At 50.4% G+C, this 25,475-nt stretch overlaps 1 protein-coding gene across 1 annotated transcript in view; it reads left to right on the top strand.

Moving 5' to 3' along the window:
* Positions 1-25,475, top strand: part of FHAD1 (forkhead associated phosphopeptide binding domain 1) — a 159,608-nt gene that overhangs the window by 115,393 nt on the left and 18,740 nt on the right. Inside the window, exons 17-26 of the mRNA XM_061160700.1 lie at positions 22-129; positions 371-478; positions 4,132-4,239; positions 7,651-7,758; positions 12,344-12,517; positions 14,362-14,587; positions 16,777-16,861; positions 19,512-19,618; positions 21,350-21,509; positions 22,692-22,824. Coding sequence (XP_061016683.1) covers positions 22-129; positions 371-478; positions 4,132-4,239; positions 7,651-7,758; positions 12,344-12,517; positions 14,362-14,587; positions 16,777-16,861; positions 19,512-19,618; positions 21,350-21,509; positions 22,692-22,824 — 1,317 coding nt within the window. The remainder of the gene's footprint in view (positions 1-21; positions 130-370; positions 479-4,131; positions 4,240-7,650; positions 7,759-12,343; positions 12,518-14,361; positions 14,588-16,776; positions 16,862-19,511; positions 19,619-21,349; positions 21,510-22,691; positions 22,825-25,475) is intronic.

The following is a 25,475-nucleotide window of genomic DNA, read 5'->3' as shown; positions in this document are numbered from 1 at the left end:
AACAACAGTCATGACTTTCAGGCTTTGGAGGAAAGCATTACTCAAGAGAAAAACAGAGCGAAAGAAGCATTAGAAGAAGAACGGAAGAGAGCCCAAGAGCTGGAGAACCGCTTAACCCGCCAGAAGAAGGTATGAGCTCAGGGAGGCAGAGCCGGCTTGAGCCCAGGTCAAGGTCAGGAAGCCAGGACGGACTCACCTGGGACACTCATCTGGGCCTGCCCACCCCAGCTGCCAGGCTCTCAGCTGCCCACTGTCTCCCCATGGGGATGCTGTGAGTAGTAAAGAGTCCACCTGCCCATGCAGTGCCTAGCAGAATCCAGATTCCTGCCGTTGTAATTCTGTCTGTTAAACGCCGGTCATTGGTTTTCAGGCTTTGGAGGAGACCATTTCTCAGGAGAAAAGCAGAGCAAAGGAAGCATTAGAAGAAGAACAAAGCAAAGTCCAAGAACTGGAGAACCGCTTAACCCACCAGAAGGAGGTACGCAGCTCGGGGAGATAGGTGGCTCGAACCCAAACCCAGCTTGAGGGCCACGTGGAAGTAAGTTTCGAACCACAGCTAATGGGGAGTCAAGCATGGCGGAGTTTCCTGGAGGGATTTGTCCATGGGGGAGCTCAGCTACTTTGAGAAGAAGCAGGGGGAACTCTAGGAGAGGGCCCTGGAGTTGTAACCTTGCACTTAAAATTTACACAAAAATTGTAAATGTCATAAAATACAGTCTTAGGGGACACATCAGGATAACATGAGTGTTTTCTGCATGGAGACTACATCCTGAATCTTAAAAATGGAGAAATTTCAGAATCCTGGGACTTTAGGGCTATGTGAATCCTCCAACATCCTAAAATGCCCACGCTTCATCTCTACCACCAAGAAATTTTCTACAGCCCAGGGAAGTCCATCCTAGTGTTGATGCCTTGGGCTGGCAGAAAATTCTTCCTTTAGATTGAGTTGACTGAGATTCTCTCTCAGAAAGGGTTTCAACCCTCCACCTACCACTCTGGGCTCCTGCAAGACCTGTCCACAGAATAACCTTTTAGATGCATAAGAACAGAGGCACCGGCTCCTCTCCAGACACAAATGCCCTTCACAGGCCTGGAGCCTGGCCTTGGTCCCCTCCTCTGAGCTGCTCTAACCTGTGACAGATTAGCAGCTCACTGGCTGAAAAGGGCCCATGGACGTGTTATGCTTGGTCCTAAAGTGTTTTATCTTGAATTCATAATATTTACTAACAAATCCAGATTCCCATCCTCTCTTGAAAAGTCGAGAAATCTGGCCCTCCTTTCCACTTTCGGCAGAAATGGACTGGAGCCGAACCAAGTAGCAGATGTTTGCCACAGTCCGCACCATTCCCTATTGCATTCAACACATCTCATTTCATTTCAGGTAACTGTTGAGCCCCTACAGGTGTCTGGGTTTGCAGCCCATCATCTGTTTTCTTCCTAAACTGTTTGTAGCCAAAACTGAACACAGTTCTCCAGCATGCAGTGACCTAGAGCAGGACTGTCCTCTCCCTAGTCAAAGACGTATTTCTGCTGATGTGTCCAAACTAGCTTTGGGGAAAGCCCTATTACATTGTTCACTTGAATGTACTTACCTTTGGTCACCCTCAGATCCTTCGGTCATTTTTACTAGATGTTCTCATTTGTGCTTCAATCCTTGGACAGTGTAAAGAGGTGAAGAGTGAGGCTTTGCATCCAGATGAGACATGGGTTCAGATTCCAGCTGGGCTACTTGCTGGCTCAGTACCTACCTTCTTTAAACGATGGCTGTGAGATAGTGGTGAGATCATGTACAGTGAAGCGTTTGACCCAGAATCATCACTCAATGAATAGTAGCTATTAATACCATCACTGTACTTCCAGTGCTGTTTAGGCACTTACTGTACTAACCCTCCACCACATCCCTACCTCTCAGAGTGAAATCCTTGCCCGCCCCCCAGGAAGGGAGAAGTGAGGAACCTGGTGAGCAGAGCTCATGCAGTTTGATCCTATCCAGGGAGGGGAGGTGTTTACATGTTGGGTTTCACTCAGGTCTCTGGTACAGATGTGCTCTGCGGGCCTGTGTAAACAGTGTCAGTGCCTGGTCCTGAGTTATTTCTCCAGGGGTGATGAGGAAGAGGAGGGTCTCCCAAGGGTTCGCTGGGGTGAAATGTCACTGAGAGGTCATCTGCACAGGGATGGGGAAGCCCCTTGAACTGAGCGATCTTGAGGTCACAGGGCACTTCAGAAGGGAAATTTAAGAACAGGCTGATGGTAGACAGCCCCAAAGCAATAGGAGTTGTGGCTGGGTCACCCACACCTTGGACAACATCAGCCCACTCCTCCCAGCAGGACCTCTTCATGACTTCTTATTGAGAAATAAGAGATCAGAATCCCAGACATGGGCTTTGATCAACCTCAGATGGTCATGTGATTTTTCTTTCCATTAGACCTTCCTCCACACTGTCAGGGGTTTCCCAGGTGGCACTAGTGATAAAGATCCCACCTGCCAATGCAGGAGACACAAGAGACACAGATTCCATCACTGGTCGGGAAGATGCCCTGGAGGAGGGCATGGCAACCCACTCCAGTATTCTTGCCTGGAGAATCCCATGGACAGAGGAGCCTGGCAGGCTGCAATCTATGGGGCCACAAAGAGTCAGGCACAACTAAACATATTGCATGCATGCATGCACCACACTGTCAGACGAATCTCTAAGAACAACAAAATCACTAGGTCACAAGGCTGGTTTGGAGGAAACTGTAAAGGTTAATTCCCATGACCTGCCCAGGAGTGTAGGAGCAAAGCGTCCAAGGGGGACAGAACTTTGGCATGAGTTGTGCAAGGACAGCCTTCCCTGTGGTGCCCAGCTCGGCTGCATAGCAAAGTCCTGAGTGTCAATGTGAGATCAGATGCAATGGGGCAGCAAAGTGTCTTACCCCTAAACCCGCCTCAAACTTCAAAATAAACGTGGAGCTCCCATGATGTTACTGTTCTTCTGCTTCATTGAGGGCTGGTATTGGAACCACTGAGTGTTGGAGTTTTTAAAACTGCTTTCCACTGAAAAAAATATACAAAAGTATATACTATTTCATCCATATTATGGATTGAATATTGTTGCAGGCTAATCTAGGACCCTAACCACCAGCTGTAATGGAAACCACGTTCCAACTTCCAGACATCTGACAGCCAAGCTGGTGTTTAAAATACAACCATTCCAGGGACTCCCCTGGTAGTCCAGTGATTAAGATATTGTCTTCCAATGCCAGAGGCATGGGTTAGACCTCTGGTTGGGGAGCTAAGATCCCACATGCCTTGCAGCCAAAAAACCAAAACATAAAACAAAAGCAATATTGCAACAAATTCAATAAAGACTTTAAGTTTGGTGCATATAAAAAAGTAATAATAATAATAACCTATTTGAGAGTTGAGGTGCCCTTTCTTGCAGTGACTAGAAACAGGGGCTTTGCCGGCAGCTTCTATCCTTCTGCAATTTGCATAAACCACTTAACTGAACGGCTCATCAGCAAGTTGCTTCCTGGATAAAAAAAAAAAAATCCCTGATTATGGGCACTAAATACTAACCACAGCCCTCCCATCCTCTCAAAGCTTCCCTTGTGAGGTTGGTCCTCTCCCCTTCCAGAAATTGGTATGTGTGGCTCATTAATTCAATACACAGCCCTCCTCTAGAAACCTGATTCTATTTCAGAGATTTTTTTTCAATAATGGGAAATTCCATTATTAATGAGATTCTTCTACTTATCAGAGAGGCTGCCTGGCACAATGATAAGAACTCAGACTCTGTAATAAGGCAAGCTTGGTCGCCTTTCCTCACTGGCTCCCTGCCGGGGCCTCCGCACACAAACAATATGCAGGGCTCAGTCCTGGCCTCTCCACTAACAAACTGCAGGACCCCGGGGCCCTCAGTAACTTTCCCCTCCTTAGTTTCCTCACCTATAAAATGGGGACACAACTTCTCTATGGATGAGGATGCTATGAGAATAAACTGGACGAGGAGCACTGGCCTTGGGCCCTGGCACATAAGACCAGCCCCCAACATTTGAGCTACTGTTGTTCCTATTGGTATCATGCTTACTAGCAATTTCCCCCGCTAAATGTGCAGGCAACCAAAAAGACCGGTCATTGATTTTCAGGTTTTGGAGAGCAGCATGGCCCATGAGAAAAGAAAAGCAAAGGAAGCCTTAGAGACAGAAAAGAGGAAAGTGCAAGATCTGGAGAACCACTTAACACAGCAGAAGGAGGTATGGGGAGCAGAGAGAGGAGGGGGGTGGTGGCAGCCGAAAGCCCTTGGAAGCAGCTTCAGGACCAGATGCGAGACTGTGTTTTGGTACCCGGATTAGAGCAGGTGGTAAAGCAGGCTGATGGGGAGCAGTGCCTCTGATCAGAGTGGCCAATGTCACATCACAGGACTCACCAGCTGTATGACCCTAAGGCAGACCACCTCACCTCCTGGACCAGTTTCCTCATCCATAACCTGGGGAGGCTAACTACCCCTGCATCATGAGATTAAACCAGTTATGTTCATCGGGGCTTCCGAAGTGGCGATAAAGACGCAGCTTCAATCCTTGGGTCGGGAACATCCCCTGGAGAAAGCCATGGCAATCCACTCCAGTATTCTTGCCTGGAGAATCCCTTGGACAGAGGAGGCTGATGGGCTACAGTCCACCGGATCGCAAAGAGTCGGACACGACTGAAACGACTTAGCGCACACAGCACAGTGTATGTTAAGTACTTAGACCTGCCCTCACCCACAGAGGACCATCTCCATAAGCCCTGCTGGTCAACTGCCTGGGGAGGAGAGATGCCCTCCAGGGGAGATCCCTGGTTGGAGTCTGGGTCAGTCCTTCAGCCAGCATCCTCTTCCTCCTCATCACTGAAAGGTATTTAAGAGGCAACCGAGGGGCACAGCAGAACAACACCCTCCTGGCTCCAGCCTCCTAGTTTCAGAGACTCCCAAGTAGACCTTCCCTGGGCTGATGGTCAGGTGTAGAGACAAACGTTGCAGAGGAAGATGGAGTAGACAGATACGTAACCAGCTCACACAGCAGTCACATCAAATAAGTGCCAGGGGTCAGTGCCTCCTGGAACAAATGAGAAGTACACCCTGGAGGAGAGTGACATGGGAGCGGGGAGGGGAGTCCAAGCGCCAGGCTGGGGCAGAGCTGGTGACATCCACCCCTACAAGCCTGGGAACTGGGCTCACCAGCTTCACCTGCCTGGAGCCACCATGAAGGCAGATCCCCAAGGCCAAGAGGAGGGATGAATGCCGAGTAGCACCCTGAAAGTCAAACAGGGGCTCTGTGTACCTGCCGTGTGCCAGGCCCTGCTGGGTGTCAGGGATACTGCAGAGCCCTAGACGGGCCGCGGCCATACCCTCGTGGGCCCTCCGCTCCAGGACGGAGGGCAGACAGCCATGTAAACAAACGCCCAGGTGACCCCAGAGCCACAGGCTGTATAAAGCCAGCATGAGTTAGAGAGTGGCCCACAGGCAGGGAGGACCTCTCGTATTTGGTGACATTGAGTGAGACCTGGAGGGCAGAGGAACACTACATCCGAGGGAAGAGAATGCCCCAGGTCAGGGGTCCCAAGTGCAAAGGAGGTCGCCTGACTTAGCCCGGGGGGTGGGGGCAGGGCGGGAAGAATGAAATCACACTGGAACAAGATGGAAACCAAAGGGGAGGGATCAGGGCGGGAAAGCCAGAGGGAGCCACAGAGTCGGGGGCAGAGTGAGGCGTAGCAGGAGAGCTGTGTGGGCCAAACGAGTGGATTCCAGTTCCAGCTGCAGCTCTGCCCTAACATGTTGTGTGACCCCAGGCAAGCCTCTCTCTGTGCCCTCATCTGTGATGTGGGTGCAGTGACAGAGATTTGCTGCGAGGAGTCCGTGCATTCATTGCGAAACACCTGCCCGGGTGAGCTCAGAGTCCAGATCGAGTGGGGAGGATGGTGTGCATGGCGGGGTATGGGGGCGGGACAAGCAGAGACCTTGGCAGGGAAGTGAGGTCAGAGTCCACACAGGGTGAGGGAGCACCGACACCGAGCAAGCAAGTTAAGGGGTAGAACCCAGACTGTGGTCAGTGGCATCCCCCAGGCCTCCCTTATACAGGTGGGCTAAGGGTGGACTTTTATAGCGTGCGCCCCTGCTGAGCAGGGTGGCAGACTCTGTGCCAGCCTACGTATGAACACACAGGTGCATCTCCTGCCTGCAGGTCAGGTGGGGCTTCAATCAGGAGGACAGCTCAGGCAAGGTCCAGACACCAGGTGGCAGAATGGCTGGGGCGGGGCACTGGCGTCTGAACTGGCCCCCGTTGGTGCGACCTTGGCCCATTACTCATCCTCGCACTGCCTCATTTACAGCCTCCATGTCCTCACCTGCAGTATGGAAGGCAGATGCCACCTGGGGGGTTGCATTCAGTACGCGGTGCAGGCACTCGTGTGCAGCATTTACAGAGCAGGCAGCCCCGTCATTATCATTTTCATTTGTAATTTTCCAAGCAGCACAAAATAAGGAAGCACGCCCTCCCACAGAGCATGCAGTGGCCTCTTACATCAGGCAGGACGCAGCCTGGCAGGGTGGGGGCTGGACGGTCTCAGGCAGACTTGGCAGTGGGAAAATGCCAAGCCCATGCAGGGAGGAGAGTCAGAGCCCAGGTGCAGCAGCGAGGCCTGTGCAGCGCAGGGCAGTGGGGATGGGGGCCAAAGGCATGATGCTGGAACCACAGGGTTGTTGGGAAGATCATCTTTTCTCCAGGACCATCCATCCCCAAAGCATAACAGTTTTCAATAGTTTTCCCTTTTTACCCAACAATGCACATTCACTAAAGAAAATTTAAAAGATCCAGACCACTGAAATGAAGAAAATATAAATGACCATAATCTCAATTCCCCCAAAATAGCCATTATTTACATTCTGGTACATTTCTTTCCAGTCTTTTGTTTACGCATAGATAAATAATTTATTTCATTAAAATGTTCTTGTGAACATTATATTTATGTGGGAGGCATCACTGCAAGAGTTTCAACAGCTGCAAATAGTTTCTTGACCCCACTCTGGCTGTGTCCCTCCTGGGGCTTGTGTAGGTGAGGTTGGGTTCCAACCCCCTCCCCATCTCAAGATCTATGGGGTAAATGTTCTCTGCAACAAACTGTCTTGGACTTCGGTTTTTAGACCCAAGCCTTCATAGGTTGGAGAGAGACCGCAAGTGTCCTTTGAAGCCACAGACATCAGGCCTACTGGGAAAGGAGGCATCCCCCCACCCCCACCCCTGCCCTTGGCCTCACTTGCCCCACCTCCCAAGAAGCCAGGTACCAACAAGGGACCACACTGGTGCCATCATCTGTCCGTTTAGTAGTTTAGTCAGTGGCTCAGCGTCAACCGCTTTGACCTGAGCACTCACCAGCCTGTCACTTCCTGCACACCAGCCCAGAAACCCTGAATGACGAATAACTCTCTCTGTTGAGGACATAGCTAACTAACCACGACTTGACTTCCGGTTCTCATGTCTCTCTCCAACGGGCATCCTGTTCCTTGAGCTCTAGCTCCCCAGCCCTGACTCACAGGTGTCAACTATTACTAATGCTGGCTTTCCCCTTGGGTGTCACTTCCCTTCCTTTCTCGCGCACGCACCCTCAAACCACTTGTTGTTGACTTCCAGATTTCCGAGAGCAGCATCGCCTACGAGAAAAACAAAGCAAAGGAGGCCATAGAGAAGGAAAAGAAAAAGGTCCAAGATCTGGAGAACCGCATAACCAAGCAGAAGGAGGTATGCCTCTCTAAGAGGAAAGGGGAGCAGGCGTGACTGAGTGCTGGGCTCTGGGGGCAGGCTGTCTGGTTCAAATCCCACCCCTGCCGCCATCTGGCTGTGGGGCGTTAGACAACAGTTAGCACCTCTGTGCCTTGCTCTCCCCACTTATGACATACGGATGATCCAATAGATCACCCTCGTGGAGTTGGGAGACTGGATGTCTAACACACAGACAAGCACCTGACACTCAGTGAATGCTGCGTGTGTTGGCTGCTTTTATTATTGTTGTCATTACTACTGGCTCACAGCCACAAAGTGGAGGGGCAGAGTCTGAACCCAGGACTGTCTGACGCCAGGACCTCCTCATCCTCACCGCTCCTTTCTCTGGCCTTAAGCTTGCTGTGGGTTCAGCTGCCTGGGGTCCGTGTCCGACCACCTTGGTGCTGTTTCTCCACCAGAACCTGTCACCTTCGCTATCAGCATCTTCATCATCAAACCACGTTTACGACTCTCACTGGGAATAGGAGACACAGCAGAAGCTGACGTTGTTACCCAGGACCTTGTCTTAGGCATCTCCAAGCTGGAGGACTGAATTCTACCCTCCTAGGTCCCAGCAGTACAAAGGGCACACACATGCGCACACACAGATACAGGTCAATATCTCAAAAGTCACGGCAAGTGATAAACAGACAACCTGACAATAGTGAGTTAGATTCAAATACAGGCAAACACAATTTCAAAGGATTGTCTAGACCAGATGGGACCAAACAAGTCTTTAAGTCTGTTCACATCAATCTTGGATCATTTTCTTTGAAGAACGTTTCCCTAACATTAATATACCCAGAATCACTGTGGGGGATGGGCGTAATTTTAAATGCCCAATCCCTGGACTTTAGCCCAAGAGATTCTCATTCACTCTCTATAGAGTGGACTCAGGAATCTGTACTTTTAACAGCAGTCCAAGTGGTGCTGGTGCTTTTGGAACGACGCTGCTCAAGGTGCCAATAAACCATGTCTGGATTACCTATCTGTATGGGCTTCCCAGGTGGCATAGTGGTAAAGAATCTGCCTGCAATGCAAGAGACATGTGTTCAATCCCTGGGTTGGGAAGATCCCCTGGAAGAGGGCACAGCAACCCATTCCAGTATTCTTGCCTGGAAAATCCCATGGACAGAGGAGACTGGCGGGGCTACAGTCCATGGGGTCGCAAAGAGTCGGACACAACTGAGCACGCACGTGCACGCATGCACACCCTAGCACCACTTTAAGAGGGGCCTTGACCAACTGGAGCGTGTCCAGAGGATGAGCTGGGTGAAATGATGTGAGAGTTGTCAGCTCTGGGCTGATGCACATGTGCAGCACTCCTTGTGGGCAGGTGGGCGCTGCCCAAGAGGGAGCCCAAGAGGGGCCATCTCTCCATGCAGACTTGTTTCCCCAGTGATTCTCATGGCTCGTCCATAAAATACTTCAGTTAGGGGTAGGAGAAAAGGAGGAATTAGAATTTTAAAGTAGATTATTTGGGTCAGAAAATGGATTAGGAATGAGATTAATGCATACCAAAAAAAAGTGTGTATCACAAAATCAATGAATGGGTCGCAGTTTTTATTAGCACAGTGAAAGCGAACACCCAGTGGCTGTGTAGTTCACTAGACAAAATGGACCAAGTGCTCCTGGAAATTAGACCATTCTGGGTACTCAACCCAGAGAACATCTGTCCTCAGGATCATGACAGAGGGGACTCTGTAAGGCAACCAACAGCATCCTCAACAACAGCCTTAGAGAAAACAACAGTGACACCAGAGGGTAAGATCTTGTGACAACCCCGCAGGCAGGCTGATGGCATCACATCAGGTGCTAAGAGATGGGACTCCACCTCAGGGACTGCCCATTCACCAGGATAGAACAAGGAAGTTCAAGGTCAAAGACCCAGTCAGACATAGAGAGGCTTATTTGCATGCCACTTTACTTGCACACACAGGGGAGCATTTGAAAAACTGATTTCATCTCTACAGGTGAAAACAGGATTTGTATGAGAGAAACGGGAGAGAGGGGAGAAAAATAAATTCAGACCTGCTGGAACCCTGAACTTGAGTAAGCTGCTGAGTAGCTGGCAAGGAGCAGAGTTGCCAGGCAGCGTGTTCTGCCCTGAGGCAACTTCATGGCCCATCAAATAAACCATCTCAGTTCTTTGTGGATTCCGCGGGGACAGCTGGAGTGCTTCTGCTTTGTGCTGTGCCTGCCGCTGACCCCAGGAAGTGCCTCCTCCAGCCAGGTCCACACACTGTCTGCACTGGGACTTCTCAACAGTAACGACCACATCACGACCCCAAATAAGAACAGAGTTCAGTGATGGTACGGAGAGAATGAAGCTTCTCCCAGGCAAGGCTCACAGGCATCACATGATGAGAACCATGCTCTGTTTTGTTTCAAAAAAAAAAATCAGTTTCATTTCCCAGTTATAAAAGGAGCACCTGGGATCTCCCTGGTGGTCCAGTGGTTAAGACTCCATGCTTCCAATGCAGGATGTGTGGGTTCAGTCCCTGGTGGAGGAACTAAGATCCCACATATTGTGTGGCACAGCCAAAAAATTAATAATAAATTAAAAAAAGAAAAGGAGTAACTGTTTGCTCCAAAAATTTTAAGAAGCATGGAAAAATCATTCATGAGTCCACCGAACAGAGTTACCAGTAATGGAATTATTTTATTTTTTCTTTTGGCCCCGCTATGCGGTGTGTGAGATGATAGTTCCCTGACCAGAAATTGAACCCACACTCCCTGCGTTGAAAGCACAGATTCTTAACCGCTGGACCACCAAAGAAGTCCACTAGTGACATTTTGATGTGATTCCTTCCAGACCAGCTTTATGATGATCACTATGACAGACATGGACAAATATCGATTTGTTACAAAGTTATTTACACTGTTACACTGTGCAGGCGTTTTGACTTAATGTATTACAAGTATGTCCACATATCATTGAACTTTCTTCTACAACACGCCAGTAAAGGATGACTTGGGTTTGCACTGTGTTGGGTGAACCTTAATTCATTTACCCTTGGGCACGGGAGTGTCTCTCACTTTTCAGTGGAGTGAAAACTGCTTGGCTGAGCAGCTCTGTGTCAGGGGCTTTGTGCACGTGTGGGGTTATGTCCTTAGGATACATCTCCAAAAGTGGAAACAGTGGGTCACAGGATATGAACATTTTTAGGCTCGTGAAACAGGTTCCCAAGTGACCCTCTCAGAAAGGTCATACTAGTTTTCACTGCCACCAACAGAGTCTGGGAATGCCTAGCACTGCACCTCGAGAATATGTTTTGCACTGTGCTGTGCTTAGTCATTCAGTCGTTTCCAACTCTTTTCCACCCTACGGACTATAGCCCACCAGGCTCCTCTGTCCACGGAGATTCTCCAGGCAAGAATACTGGAGTAGGATGCCATGTCCTCCTCCAGAGGATCTGTCCAACTAAGGGATCGAACCCAGGTCTCCCACATTGCAGGCAGATTCTTTACCATCTGAGCCACTAGGAAAGCCTGAATACGTTTCAGGTAGGATTAATGTTCATGAATAGGTTACATACAGTATGGTTCCGACTATGTGTCATTCTGGAAAAGGTGAAACTAGGGCAATAATAAAAAGATCAGGGATTGGTAAGGGGTGGGAGGATGATGAATAGATGGAGCACATAGGGGTTTTAGGACAGGGAAACTATTCTGTGTGATTCCATAATGGTGGATACATGTTATCATACATTTGTCCAGATCCATAGAGTGTACACCACCGAGTTGAACCCTTATGTAAACTATGAACTTTAGGTGCTAATGATGTGTCCGTGTAGGTTCATCAGTTATCACAAATGAAATAATCCGATGAGGGATGTTGATGGTAGGAGAGGCTGTGCCTCTGGCAGGGGTGGGAGTTAAAGGAAAACTTTCTGAATTTTCTGCTCAGTTTTACTGTGAACCTAAAACCGCTCTAAAAAGTGAAGTCAAATAAATAGATGAAGTCCATCCAGCCCCAGCACAGTGCCTGTCACAAAGCCCACTTTCTGCACTGTTTGAGGAGGGACTCAAGAAAGAGAGTAGAATTTTGACAAAGATGGAAAGAATGGGTCCGAGGAGAAGGTAGAAGATGTTGGGGACACAGCGACTGGAGTCTAACCTTTCCAGGGTCCCCAGGGGAGGTCATCCCAGGGCCTAAGTCACAGAGTAAGTTGGAGGAATGTCCTGAACACAGGTCCTATGACTAGGGGCTGAAGAACTCGGCACATTTATCCTGGAAGACAGATTTAGGGAGAGACATGACAGCCTTCTCAAATATTTAAAGGGCTGTCTCATAAGAGAGGAAATAAAACTTGTTCAATGAGCTCCAGGTGACAGAACTGAACTCAGGGGCCAGAAATCCCAAGGAGATAGATCTCAGCTGAATTTGAGTTCTGCAATAATTGGAACCTTCCAGAGAAAGCATGGACTTTGGACTTTAAAAGGATCAACAGAACAATAACAGAACAGAGGTCCCCTCCTCTCTGAAAACAGGGGAAGGGGGAGGCTGGGGTAAATATTTACACCTGAATTTCTGTTCATTTGATGTTTGCTGTTTGTCTAGGAAATGGATTTAAAAATGCAAAAAGAAGACATTTTAAATAATAAATTAAATGATGCACTGGCCATGCTAGAAAAGGCTCAGAAAACAAAGACGGCTGAAAGTCTGAAAGCAGAGAACCTCACCATGAAATTAAATGAAACACTAGCTGAACTGGAAACTGCAAAGACGAAAATGGTAAGTCAGTGCCTTCCGGGGACAGGAGAATTTTCCCTTCAACGCTCGATCATGATGCCATGTGTGGTTTAGACCAGGGGTTCTCAGCCTCCATACTGTTGATGTGCTGGGGGTGTAACTCTCACGGGGGTGGGGGGGCTGTCCTGTGCATTACAGGATGTGCAGCAGCACCCACTGAGCTCCACCCAGAAGATGCCAGTGGCACCCTACCCCCAGCTGTGACAACCAAAAATGTCTTCTGACTTTGCCAAATCTCCCCCAGTGCGGGGGGAAGCTGGGGGGAATCACCCCCATTGAGAAGCATTAATTTAGTATGAAAGGTAGACAGAAGCTATGACACCCTCTCTCTGGGGCCTTCTAAGATGGTATAATTCAGGCTACTCCCAGGATCATACTGAGCAGTCCTGGAATTTAGGGGTCTGTGATGATTCCATAGAATTTAAGACAGAATTTTTCAATTTTAGCTTGACATTCAAGGCCCTTCACCATCAGGGCTCAATATTGCAATGACCTGTCATGCACACGTTTAACCGACAGGTCTGTGGACAAGGACGTAATGAGGACTGACCTGGCAGAAGTACCACAGAGGGAAGATGAGAGGGACTGGGCTTGGAGACAAGCAGCTCAGGGGTGTGGCACATGGTGGCTGTTCCCAAGGTCCTGAATCACAGGACCTGGACACTCGGGGTAGCAGAGGAGTGGGAAAAAGGAGTTGCTATGGAGGGAGTTACCAGAGAAATGGCAGGACTTGTTAGCTGATGGACAGGACAGGAGTGCCGAGGAGAGGGAGGAGCCAAGGAGGCAGGCCAGCTTCCAGCCAGGGCACCATGGAGCCGGGCAGTGATGGCACATGGATTTGCTGGAAAGATAGAGGTTGGGCTTGGGGATGGGGGCAGGTCTCTTGTGGGAGAGAGACTGTCTCCCGGAGAAGATAAAGCATTCAGACTGAACCGAGGGTAGGGATATCAAAGTTCAAAAGTTGCCCAAACTTTTGGTGGCATGTTAGATCTGGGGCAGGAAGTGAGACATGAAGACTAAAGTTGGAGGAGAGCCTCCTCGGAGTGATGGTTGAAGGAGGGGGCGTGTGTGAGCATCTGGGGCAGAGAATTTCTGCATCCGGAGGAGATCAGAGGCCCATCGTGTTAACAGGGAATGGAGAGCGAGAGAATGACATCATCCCGAGAGCAGGAGAATGACCTCATCCTGAGAGCAGAGAAAGGGGTAGGGGAGCAGGAGGGGAGCAAGGATGAGGCACTGAGACTCAGGTGTGCGGAGCGGCTGCAGGCGGGGAGGGTGGTTATGGGAAGGGGTGTGACTCACCATCAGGAGGCCACTGGTAACTTTTATTTTTAAGAAATACAGATTTATTCACTTTTTTCTTATAAAGTTGTTCACTCATTAACTCAGCCAGTACTTATTGAGCATCTGGGTCTAGATGCTGTGGCAGGGATCTGGGCTCTGATGCTGTGGGCATATTGGTAGGTAAAGGGTAAGTTTCTGCCCTCATGGAGCTTCCATTCTAGTGGGAACGAGAAATAAAGACACGAGATGGTTCACATGGCAATAAGCACCTCAGGGAAAATAAAACAGGATGATGTCTCCTTTAGATAGGCAGTCCAGGAGGGCCTCTCAGAGGAGGTGACATTGGAGCTGCAGCCCAGCACACATGGAATCAGCCTCATGAGGAGCTGGGGGAGGAGTGTATGGGCAGAGGGAACAGCACGTGCAAAGGTCCTGGGGCAGGCAGAGCTCAGTGCCAATGTGTGCAGAGGGGCCATGTTGTTCCTGTTCTCCATCATCTTACCCAGCTCCCACGATCACATGAACCATGTCTGTTTCCCCAGATCATGATGGAGGAGCGGATGCAGCTGCAACAGCACACAGTAATGGCCCTCCAAGAGGAGCAAAAATCACAGAAGCACGAATTTGAAAAACAAATCATGGAATACAAGGAACAAATCAAGCAGCACTCCCAGACGATCGTGAACCTTGAGGAAAGACTCCAGAAAGTGACTGAACACCACAGAAAGATAGAAGGAGAGATCGCCACGCTGAAGGACAATGACCCAGGTCGGTCCAAAGAGACGCCGAGGGAACCTTAGTGTTCAGGGTGGGTTCTGATGACCCTGTGGGTCCCTCCAGGCTGATAGACAAGAAAAAGTCTGCGTCTCATTGAAAAAGCCCCTCTGTTGTCTGTCCTTGTCGCACTGCAAGGTTAGGTGCCCTCCAGGCCCAGGTTCAGCAGACGTAACACGATGAACAGAGACAGGCTTTGTGCCGAGCCAGTCAGCCAGGGAGCAGCACAGGCTGCCGGGGCTGTGAGGGGTGTCAGAACACACGACGGAAATCGTCCTTTCCCCGTGGAAGCATCCCGGGCAGAGGCCTTTCAAAGGCGTCTCTCTGCCATCAGCAGTTTGCGGCGCTGTCTAATGCTCTTTCACAACCAGCTGGGGTTTATCTCTTTAAAAAAAAAAAAAAAGCCTGAAGAAAGAACTCCGAGTTGTGAGCATTTATTTGCCCTGAATGACCAGGGGTGACAGATAAAACTAAAGACAGTGAGCTCTTGGAGCAGAGTTCTGGAAGTAGAGGCCTCGGCCTAGGATTTCTCATCCTGAGTGTTAATGTTGCCACGTGGGCTAGATCAGCTTCCCTGGTGGCTCAGCAGTAAGGAATCCGCCTGCCAGTGCAGGAGATGTGGGTTCAATCCCTGAATCGGGAAGATCCCCTGCAGAAGGACCTGGCAACCCACTCCAGTATTCTTGCCTGGGAAATCCCATGGACAGAGGAGCCTGGAGGGCTACAGTCCACGGGGCTGCAAAGAGTGGGACACAACTGAGTGACTGAGCACGCACGTGGGCTAGAGCGCTCTTTGTTGGGGACTTTCCTATGCACTTAGGGTGTTGAGCAGCGTCCCTGGCCTCTACCCACTGCATGCCCACCCCCCACTCCAGTGTAACAGCCAAAAATGTCTCCAGACATGGCTGAATGTCCCCTTAGGGGTAAACTCACTCCTGGTTGAGAACCACGGTCCTAGTCTCAAGCCAGCTGACAAGCTGTCAGGGCTCACCTCATGGATACGTTCATTCAACACACTTAGCTTAGCAGCTCTTGTGTCCTGAGCTCATTCTAGACACTGGAGGTTCGGCTGTGGACCACCACGCAGCATCCGTACAGTTTGCCAGGTCACTGCCCTGCCAGGGGACCCAGCATGAACAGGCCACCACGGCAAGAGCAGGGGACAGGACTCAGCTCCCAGCCCAGGTCCAGATCAGAGGGAGGGTGTTCCAGCTGGGACGCTTCTTTGCCACCCCAGACTTAGATCTGTGCCTGCCGTCAAGCAGATGCTCCATAAGCATCTGTTGAACAAATAAACGAGCGAGTGAACTGAGGATGGGGGTGGTGGCAGATACCAGAAGGCAGTGGGCTGAGGAGTAACTGGGAGGTGAGCACAGCGGAGGGCAGGAAATGGGGCAGGAGGTGCGACCCAGGGAGGGGTTAAGGCTCTACATCGCACCCCTTAGCTGGGTGGTTACCAGCAGGTCCCACCAGTGCCATGCTCACTTCCTCAGCTGTCAGTGGTATCAGTGGGTGTTAATCGCTTCAGTTGTGTCCGACTGTTTATGACTCCATGGATTGTAGCCCACCAGGCTCCTCTGTCCATGGGATTCTCCAGGCAAGAATACTGGAGTGGCTTGTCATGCCCTCCTCCGGGGAATCTTCCTGACCCAGGGATTGAGCCCGTGTCTCCTGCATTGGCAGGTGGATTCTTTATCACTGAGCCACCTGGGAAGCCCCCAGTGGCATCTGTTATCCCTGCCTTAGAGAGTGCGTGCATGTTCAGTCACTAAGTTATGTCCAACTCTTTGAGACCCCATGGACTGTAGCCCACCAGGCTCCTCTGTACATGAGATTTCCCAGGCAAGAATACTGGAGTGGATTGCCATTTCCTCCTCCAGGGGATCTTCCCGACTCAGGGATCAAACCCATGTCTCCTGCATTGGCAGGTGGATTCTTTACCACTGAGCTACCTGGGAAGCACCACCACCTCAGAGAGTAGCTGGAAAGATGTCATGAGCTCATGCACAGGGGAAGGGCAGCCTGTCATACAGAGCTCATGGTGGTTCTCACTAGGTGGAGAGGGCTGGGAGTGGAGGGAAGGATTGTCAGTTGAGAAGGTTTTCTCTGTTGATAAGCAAAGGGGAAGGAAAATATCCCTTGCCTGAGGACTGTGATGACGCTCATGTGTCCCTCTGATTCAGCCCAGGAGGGGGACGCACGGCCGGACCCCGCAGCAGCACCTCTAGGGGAGAGCAGCTCCAAAGATGCAATGTGCGACCACCTGATGTGAGTACTGGACGGTACTTCTGCTTCTGGTCACGTTGTCAGAATCTGACAAGAGTTGAGTCTGTGCAGTCCTTGCTGCTGGTTGAGTTTCTCAGTCCCTTTAGTAGGTCAGGCTGGTGTCATGGAAAGATCTGGGTAGATCTAAGTTCAAATCCTAAACTCAACACTCTCCAGGTATGTAGCCCCAGGCAGATCACATCTCCTCCTGTGCCTCAGCGACACCCCCTCCCCCCCGCTTGTGAAATAAGGAGGCACATGAATGCCAGCTAATGCTACTACTTAGCTATTTTCCCCAAAGACCTGCCCAAGGCAAGCCTATTTTGGGGTTTCAAAACAGTGGAAACCAGTTGGTGCAGTGGGGTCCCGGAGAGGGTTAAAAGTTAAGAGGTTAGACTAAACAATCTTGAAGATCCCTCCCAACCCAAAGGTCCATACCTAGAGCCTCAAAGAAGTGAAGTGATATCACTCAGTTGTGTCCAACTCTATGTGACCCCATGGACTGCAGCCCACCAGGCTCCTCTGTCCATGGAATTCTTCAAGCAAGAATACTGGAGTGGGCAGCCATTCCCTTCTCCAGGAGATCTTCCCAACCCTCGAAGAGCTGACAATTTCCAGAGAAACAAAACCCATGGATGGGAAAGATCCTGAAAGACACCACCAAGCATCATACAAAGTAGAAGGTGATAACATGATGCAGAGAAAGGATTCAGAAAGTTTCTTGAAGAAGGCAAGCCACCAGCCTGAGCCCTGCCCCAGATACCAATTACCAAAGTCTAATGTCATACAGGTTTTACCCCAAGAAGGCAATGATACTCAGACTCTCAAGTTCCATGTTCTGAAAAGTTTGTCTTCTCCTATAAAGTTCGTGTCTCCTCCTAAACTCTGTAAAGAAAACAGTAGCCATGACCTGGAGAAGAATCAGCATCAAGTTGTTCTCTGGTTCACTTCCTTAATGATGGACACACTTGACACAGAGTCTCATCCTCAAGTTGGAAGAGTCATGGCCAAGGAGATTAGTTAGACAGACAGACATGTATGTGTATGTGTGTGATCCATTCCAGTGATCACCAATCTTTTTTATTTCGATTTTCACATGCAGCCTGCAAGTATTTTGCATTATTCCATAATAAGCACACACACTGCCTTCATAGGTCTATATAAGAGGAGTCTATACTTCAAAAGACTGTGAATACAAATGAAGTGACACCAATACGTGCCCAGAGACTCAATCGTGTCTGACTCTTTGTGACCCCATGGACTATAGTCCATGGAATTCTCCAGGCCAGAATACTGGAATGGGTAGCCTTTCCCTTCTCCAGGGGATCTTCCCAACCCAGGGGTTGAACCCAGGTCTTGCAGGTGGATTCTTACCAGCTGAGCCACAAGGGAAGCCCAAGAATACTGGAGTGCATAGCCCATCCCTTCTCCAGCAGATCTTCGCAACCCAGGATTCGAACCGGGGACTCCTGCATCACAGGCAGATCCAACCAGTCCATCCTAAAGGAAATCAGTCCTGAATATTCATTGGAAGGACTGATGCTGAAGCTGAAACTCCAGTACTTTGGTCACTGGATGCAAAGAACTGATTCATTTGAAAAGACCCTGATGCTGGCAGAGATTGAAGGCAGGAGGAGAAGGGGGTGACAGAGGATGAGATGGTTGGATAGCATCACCAATTCGATGGACATGAGTTTGAGTAAACTCCAGGAGTTGGTGACGGACAGGGAAGCCTGGCTTGCTGCAGTCCATGGGGTCTCAAAGAGTCAGACATGACTGAGTGACTGAACTGAACTGAACTGAGACTCAATTTCTAAACCCACTTTACTGTGTTTCCTCCTGCCCCAACACACACATGCACATACACACACATGTGTGCACACACACACCACACGCACACAGTATGCTTCTCTCGGGGCTGGGCTGTCTCACACCTGCTCATAAGGCCCTCAAGTTGCCTCTCCCGCCATCACCCTGGGCCCCTCCCATGAAACATCACCTCCCAGTCAGCCACCCTGATCACTGTGATACCAAAGACACACCCTCTGGGGTGTGGGACCAAGGACCTACCCTCATCCACTCTCCCTGTGTCCCCTGCTTAGTTCTCTGGGCCCCCAGAGCCCATACATCCCCACAGGGTCACTTGAACACCACCCATTCATGTGGCCCCTCTTCTCTCCATCAAGAATTAAAAGAAGCTGGTGAGAGCACAGAAGCCAGAAGCCATACTGTCCTCTTCTCTCTTTTTTTCCTCATCCTCGAAGAATCCCTGAACCCACACACACAAAAATAGTCTTTCCTCTTTGCACCAAAGATCGAAAGTCCATGGGAGCATTGGTTCCTGCTGGCAGATGGTTGAGCAGGAAGAGGTGTCCTTTTGATATTAGTTGCATTTCAGCCTCAGAGCAAACCCAGCCAGGATCCTTTGTTCTGTCTCCATGTATTTCTTTATAACGAAGGTACATCAAAACGGATTCTTGTTCTGAGAACTTTTCAAGAGTGGGCTTGCTGGGGGTGGCATCATCCCCAAATTGGACCATCACTGATGGAGGATCACATTGCCTCTGCACTTTTCCCCTTCCAGGCACTGGAGCATCACCACAGAGATGGAGCTGAACTGACTTGGTCTGTTTTGTGTGTGTGTGAATTTCAGAGAGGATTTATTGACTGCTCAGAAGGAGATCCTGTCTCAGCAGGAGATCATCATGAGGTTGAGGAAGAACCTGACTGAAGCTCATAACCGAATGTCAGACCTGAGAGGTTTGTGCAATTGCCCGTGTCTCTCAATTTCCCAACCCACTTTGAGAAAGGAAAGAAATGGGTCTTCGGGGTTGGAAAGCTGGGCATTTAAACCCCGCCTCAACCCGCTGTCCTGGGCCATCACAGCACTTGTAACTCAGGATCAGCAAAAGCTGCGGATACTGAACTGATTCCATTTGATGTGGGATCACCGGGAGTGTTCTCACATGGCTCCACACCTCTGAGTAGAAATGCGGCTTTCTTTTCCGGGGAGAATCTCTGTTGACCACAGAGGATTTGTCTGTAGGAGCAAAGGCTTGGAGGTCATTCGTGGGTCCCCTCGCTTGGCAGGCCAGCCAGCACAAGTCCTAGTGCCCACCAGCTTATGGACCCTAGTAAGTGTACCCTAGGTCTCTCCTGCCTCTGATGCAAAAACACCTGCCACACATCTGCCTGTTGGGGCTCCTCCTGTCCCTCACGTCGACATCAGGACCCACCTAGAGTAGGGGCAAGGTAGCTCTGAGGTCTCTTCTCTTCTGGATGGGCACAAGTCTGGCTGAATATTCCTCCTTGGCTCCTCTTCTCCCCAGACTTATTTCTGCCTCCCTTCTTCTTGCTTATTAGAGCTGCCTCCTCTTTCCCACCCCTAACTTCCACCTAGCCAAAGGGCAGGAGTCGGGAGGTATAATTAGGTTTGGGAGTGGGTGGAGGGAGGGTGAAGAACAGTCCTTTTATCTGGTCCCCATCTCAAGCCCTGTGCATCCCAGACCTTCAGTTGTGTTTATTCCCTGTGTCTGGGCCAATTGATGTCCCCAGGACTTTTATAGCAGGATTTTTCAAAGAGGGATTTTCCCCTTCCGAGATATGAGAATTTGTGGCAGAAAGGCCGCAATGTCCAGTTCTAGAATTGGGAGGCGTTGGACCCAGTTCTGGATCTGCTATTTATTAGATGGGTGACTTTAGACAAGTCCCTTGACCTCTGTGAACTTCGGTTTCTGCACCTGTGATGTGGGGCTGTTACTAGGAACTGCCTTGTAGGGTTGCTCTGAAGATCCGAGACAATGTAGGGGTCTTAGTTTGGATTTTCCAGAAAGCAGACCCCGAGACCAGAATTCCACTGCAGGTGGTTTACTTGAGAGATGATCCAAGGGGATCCAGCAGTGGAAGGGAAGTGAGACAGGCAAGGGAAGAAAGCAGATAAAGAATTGCCGTGCTGTCTGTCAGCAGGCACAGTGGGGGACAGAGCTTAATTCTGCCAGGGAGTGGGGATGCTGGGGAGCAATGTGGTCACAGCCCTCCAAATGCCACCTGGACGGGGAGAGGGCTGGGCTGTGTGCTCCAGCCTGTCTCCACCAGGCCTCAGTTGGAGGCTGTTGCCTCTGGCAGACACTTGAGCAGAGCTGTCTCCAGAGGACTCAGAAGCCTTAGGCAAACAGATGCAGAAGCAGGCTGCTGAAGGTGCCCTAAAATGCCACAGGCACACAGGACCTGACAGCTGGGGCCAGGCGGGCGCCACACAGGCTGCCTCGCGGCACCAGCGCTCATCGAAAGGTGATGCTGGTGGGCGGTTTCGTTGTTTTTTTTTTTTTTTTTTGCAAGCAGACCTCCTGGCTGTTACTGAAGCTCCCTGAGAATTCCTGGAGGGTGAACTGCCTCGTGGTTCTTGGAGGCCTGGCAGATCTGCTATGGCCCTCCAGGAGACCCAAGGCAGGAGACCCCACCCCCAACAGCTTGCATGTACCACCCCCCCAGGGGAACTGAACGAAAAGCAGAAGATAGAACTGGAGCGGAACGTGGCACTGGTCCAGCAACAAAGCAGTGAGCTGAGTGTGCTCAAGGACAAGATGGTACAGATGACCAGCCTGGTGGAGAAGAAGGACAAGGAGCTGGAGGTCCTCAAGCAGGCGCTCAGGTGGGTGGCAAGGCCTGCACAGCGGGTGTGGGGAGCCCAGGCATACCCAAGTACCCAGGGAGCCTGGCATAGAGAGAGGAAGGGCTCAGTCAATGATGGTTAAAGAGTTGAATGAATGAGTAGATGAATGAATGAATGACATATGTTTCATTGCTTCACAACCTCATCATTTAAAACTTAGCTCAGTTCTGAGCATCTCAGAGATTCCTGCCCAATATTTCAGAGAAGTTTCAGTTTAAATGCAGCTTCCTCCAGGAAATCCTCCATTACTCACCCTCACCAAACATAGCCAAGGGCTCCTGCTCTGCCCAGGGTCCCTCAGCCCCTGCATGTCACCTGATCTAACACTTCTCACATGGCCAGGCTGCTCCCACCTGTTGAATTGTCTGCCTTCCCCATGAGGACCCCTTGTAGACCTTGCCTGCTACTGACTCCCCACCATTCACACAATGCCTGGCATGCAAATATTGACTGAACAAAAGTGTAAGCTGGAGGTGTCAGAGGTCAGCTTAAACTAAATATAGTGTTGTTATTCTGTGGGTTTGTCTATGAAACATATGTGAGTTTGCATTTTCATCCATAGTTTATCCATATTTTGACATAAGATTAATGTTTTCTCCAAGAAAGTTTGTATAAAACTGATGTCTCTTGTATACCCCATAGCTTCATTTGCTTCATGGTTCATGGCCAAGGTGGATTCACATCGTGGTTAAAAGAACAGGCTCCAGGCTTAGGCTGCCTGGATTCAAAGCCAGGTGCCCTCATCTATAAGCTCCATGACCACAGGGAAATTGCTGTGTGTCTCTTTCCTTGTCTGTAAAATGGGGCAAGGAGAGTCCCTAGCTCATGGGACTGTTATGAGAAATAGAAGGGTTGACATATACCAGGTGTTAGAAATAGCAGACAGGCACTACATGGCCCCATAAATGCCACAGCAGGTGTCCTGCAGACCCAGTGCAGGAGGCAGGAGTGGAGAGGTGCCTGCCTCCCTGGTCACTAGCCAGCAAGCTCAATTATCCGGAAACCCTCGGGCAGGAGCTTGAAGGCTCCAAGATTTCAGTTCCCCGTAAACATGGAGTCCCTTTCCCACTTCTGCTTGTGAGTACAAAGGTAATTTGTGGTTCCCAAACCTTGTGCAGCCAGCCACCCTCCTGCTCAGTGACTCATCTTCTCTGCCCCCAGGGCCTCCCAAGAGAAACAGAAACTCCAGCTGCACAAGGAGAAGGAACAGAAGCCCGGGAATACAACCAAGATGTGTGACATTTCGGTGCAGATAGAACCAGTCCACACTGGTACTTTCTTGAGCAGCCAAGAGGTGAGCACCTGCCCCATCCCCGAGGGCATCTAGAAAGATAAGCGAAGAAAGAGCCCGATAGAGGATTTCTTTCCTTTTGAAAACATCTTCATTCTAAGTTCCAAAAGCATGACTTGCTTATGTGAAATGTATAAAGTTATCATCAGCTGGGCACATGTGCCGTCAGCCCTCTTCCTCACAGAAACCACCACACCCTCATACAGTCAGCAGTTGAAGTTCAGGCTTGGAGCTCGTCTGCCTGGGTTCCAATCCTGACTCCTCCACTTGGAAACCCTGCAACCTGGTACCACTTCCCTCATCTGGAAAGTGGGCATAATGCCAGCCACCCCATCATGGGATTGTTGAGAAACAAATTTAACTTACACACACAAACATATGCAAGCTTACATATACATATATTTATTTGATAGATTTTTTTTCAAAATATAGTCAAACCATATTTATTCTGCAAGTTATTTCTTTTTTCCCCACATAATACTGTTTCATGGGCATATTTTCAAGTAAATGTACGTGAAGATCTACCTCATTCTTTTGTTTGTCCCAAGCTGGCAATTATATTCTGGGGGCAAATATACCAAATGATTTGGAAATTTTCATCTCCAAGGCCCAGCGTGTGGGCTGGGGCGACAGTGGTGGGCACATGGGACGGCACCCCTCCTCCTGCTGTCAGCAGGGATGCCCGCCCCCCACCCTAAGGCAGCAGCTGCTGCCACTGTCACAGTTTTGACAACTGTGACTCCCTGGCCCTCTGCTGGGGACTTGCAGGGCCATTTCCACTGAATTCCATCACGTCCCTTTTATCCAGCCAGTCGCCTGTTGATGGACATTTGTTTCTGCTTCCGCACGTTGCTGTAGTTAAGATCCTTGTGAAAGTGAAAGCGTTAGTCGCTTAGTCGTGTCCAACTCTTTGCAACTCCATGGAATGTAGCCCACCAGGCTCATCTGTGCATGGGATTCTCCAGGCAAGAATACTGGAGTGGGTTGCCATGCCCTTCTCCAGGGGATCTTCCGGACCCAGGGATCACACCCAGGTCTCCTGCATTGCAGGCAGATTCTTTACTGTCCGAGCCACTAAGGAATCCCTTTGTAAGTATGTAGAACAGATTCCTAGCTGTGATTCTGAGATGTCCAGGGGACATCCTAGATTAGGCCTGAAGGGGCCAAAAGGGACATCCTATATTAGGCCTGAAAGGGCTCAAATGCCAGGCCATTTATGCTCTGTGGCTGACTTGGTGATCTCTGCCCGGAGGCCTTCGCATGCCTGGAAGTCCCAGCCAGGCAGCGCGCAGGGCTCACGTCATCGATGGAGAACCGTGCCTCAGCCCGTGGTCCTGGACGGTGGCTCCCATCTGTCCCTGTGGCGGGCGGTGGTGCTCCCCGTGGTCTGTCGTTGGCTGACCATGGGCACGGCACTTCCTCGAGGCCCCGGGTTTCCTGGAGTCCAGGGATCTCCTTTCTCCCTTCGCTTTATGAAACTAGAGACCAGGGTGTTTCAGTAATGCGCTTTGGACTTTCTCTTGGAAACAGAGCCAAATGTGTCGGCTTGCCTGCCTGCTTCCTCAAAGATGCCTTTCCCCTGCCAAACAGCAGGGAGCCAGGGCTGCACGCAGCGTGAAGGAGAGGGCTCAGGGGCCCCGCCGGCTGGCCCTGGCTCCTGTCACCATCCAGAGACCTTTATAGCAGCAGCGTCTCCTCCTTACTAGGGCAGCCCAGCCATGGGGCTGCAGCTGTGAGCACCTGGGGCCGGAAGCAGGTCTCGTTCCTGTTGAAATCCAAGCTGTAAGTGCAGGACCTGGCCTGTGTTTGTTCACACGTTCAGCAACTATTGGGCACCTGCTGCATGCCAGACCCCGTGCTGGGCGCAAAGCAGGATGCTCACGGTTCTTGCCCACACAAGACCCCCTCTGACTGTCCTGTGTTTGCTGAGAAGAATTGTTGACCAGAGGCCCTGTTTCAGTTTCTATGATGATGTCGTATTAGAGGAGGATGGGGGAGGGAGGCTGCAAGATGAAAGGAAAAAAGGCTTTTTTTCTTTCTCAGAACAGCCTTCCACACTCAGTCTACTTCCTGCTTTCTAAACCAGAGTGGGTCAGAGGGCTTAAGAGTTGTATGAGAAAGAATCTCCATCTTCTCTAAATAAACAAATTCCCAGAAGGGCCATGAGTAAGGGTCACGTCGGGCTCAGCCGAGCTCTCCAGGCAGAGGAAATGCTGTCACCGAGCCTGGCGGCTGCCCCACCCCCAAAACCAGCCACCACCTCCTCTCCACCCTCCAGCACGTGTGCACATGCACAACATTCCTGGTGTTCACTCCCAGGGCAAACATATGCCCTCAAAGAGAGGGAGGCTGGTGTAGAAACAGCTCCAGAAGTGGACTAGCCGAGCAGGCTGAAAGCCGGCTGGAGCCAGGATCAGGGTCTACTGAGGCCCTACTAAGTGCAGCACCCCCTTCTCTCAGGGCTGAACCTTGGTCCCAGCAGGAACGCTGGGGCAGGCCCCTCCTGGTTCCATATTTACGGAGCCCCTACTGTGCTCGGGCACAGGGCTGCGCTTTGGGAATAGCTTGGCCTACATGGGAGACAAATTCTGTTCTCACAGGGCCCGTGCATGCGTGCATACTCAGTTGTATCCCACTCTTTGCAACCCCATAGT

Source organism: Dama dama, chromosome 14 (assembly GCF_033118175.1).
Source record: "Dama dama isolate Ldn47 chromosome 14, ASM3311817v1, whole genome shotgun sequence".
NCBI classification, from domain to species: Eukaryota; Metazoa; Chordata; class Mammalia; order Artiodactyla; family Cervidae; genus Dama; species Dama dama.
Note: the sequence above shows the minus strand (reverse complement) of the source record. Positions and strands in the feature narration are given on the sequence as shown.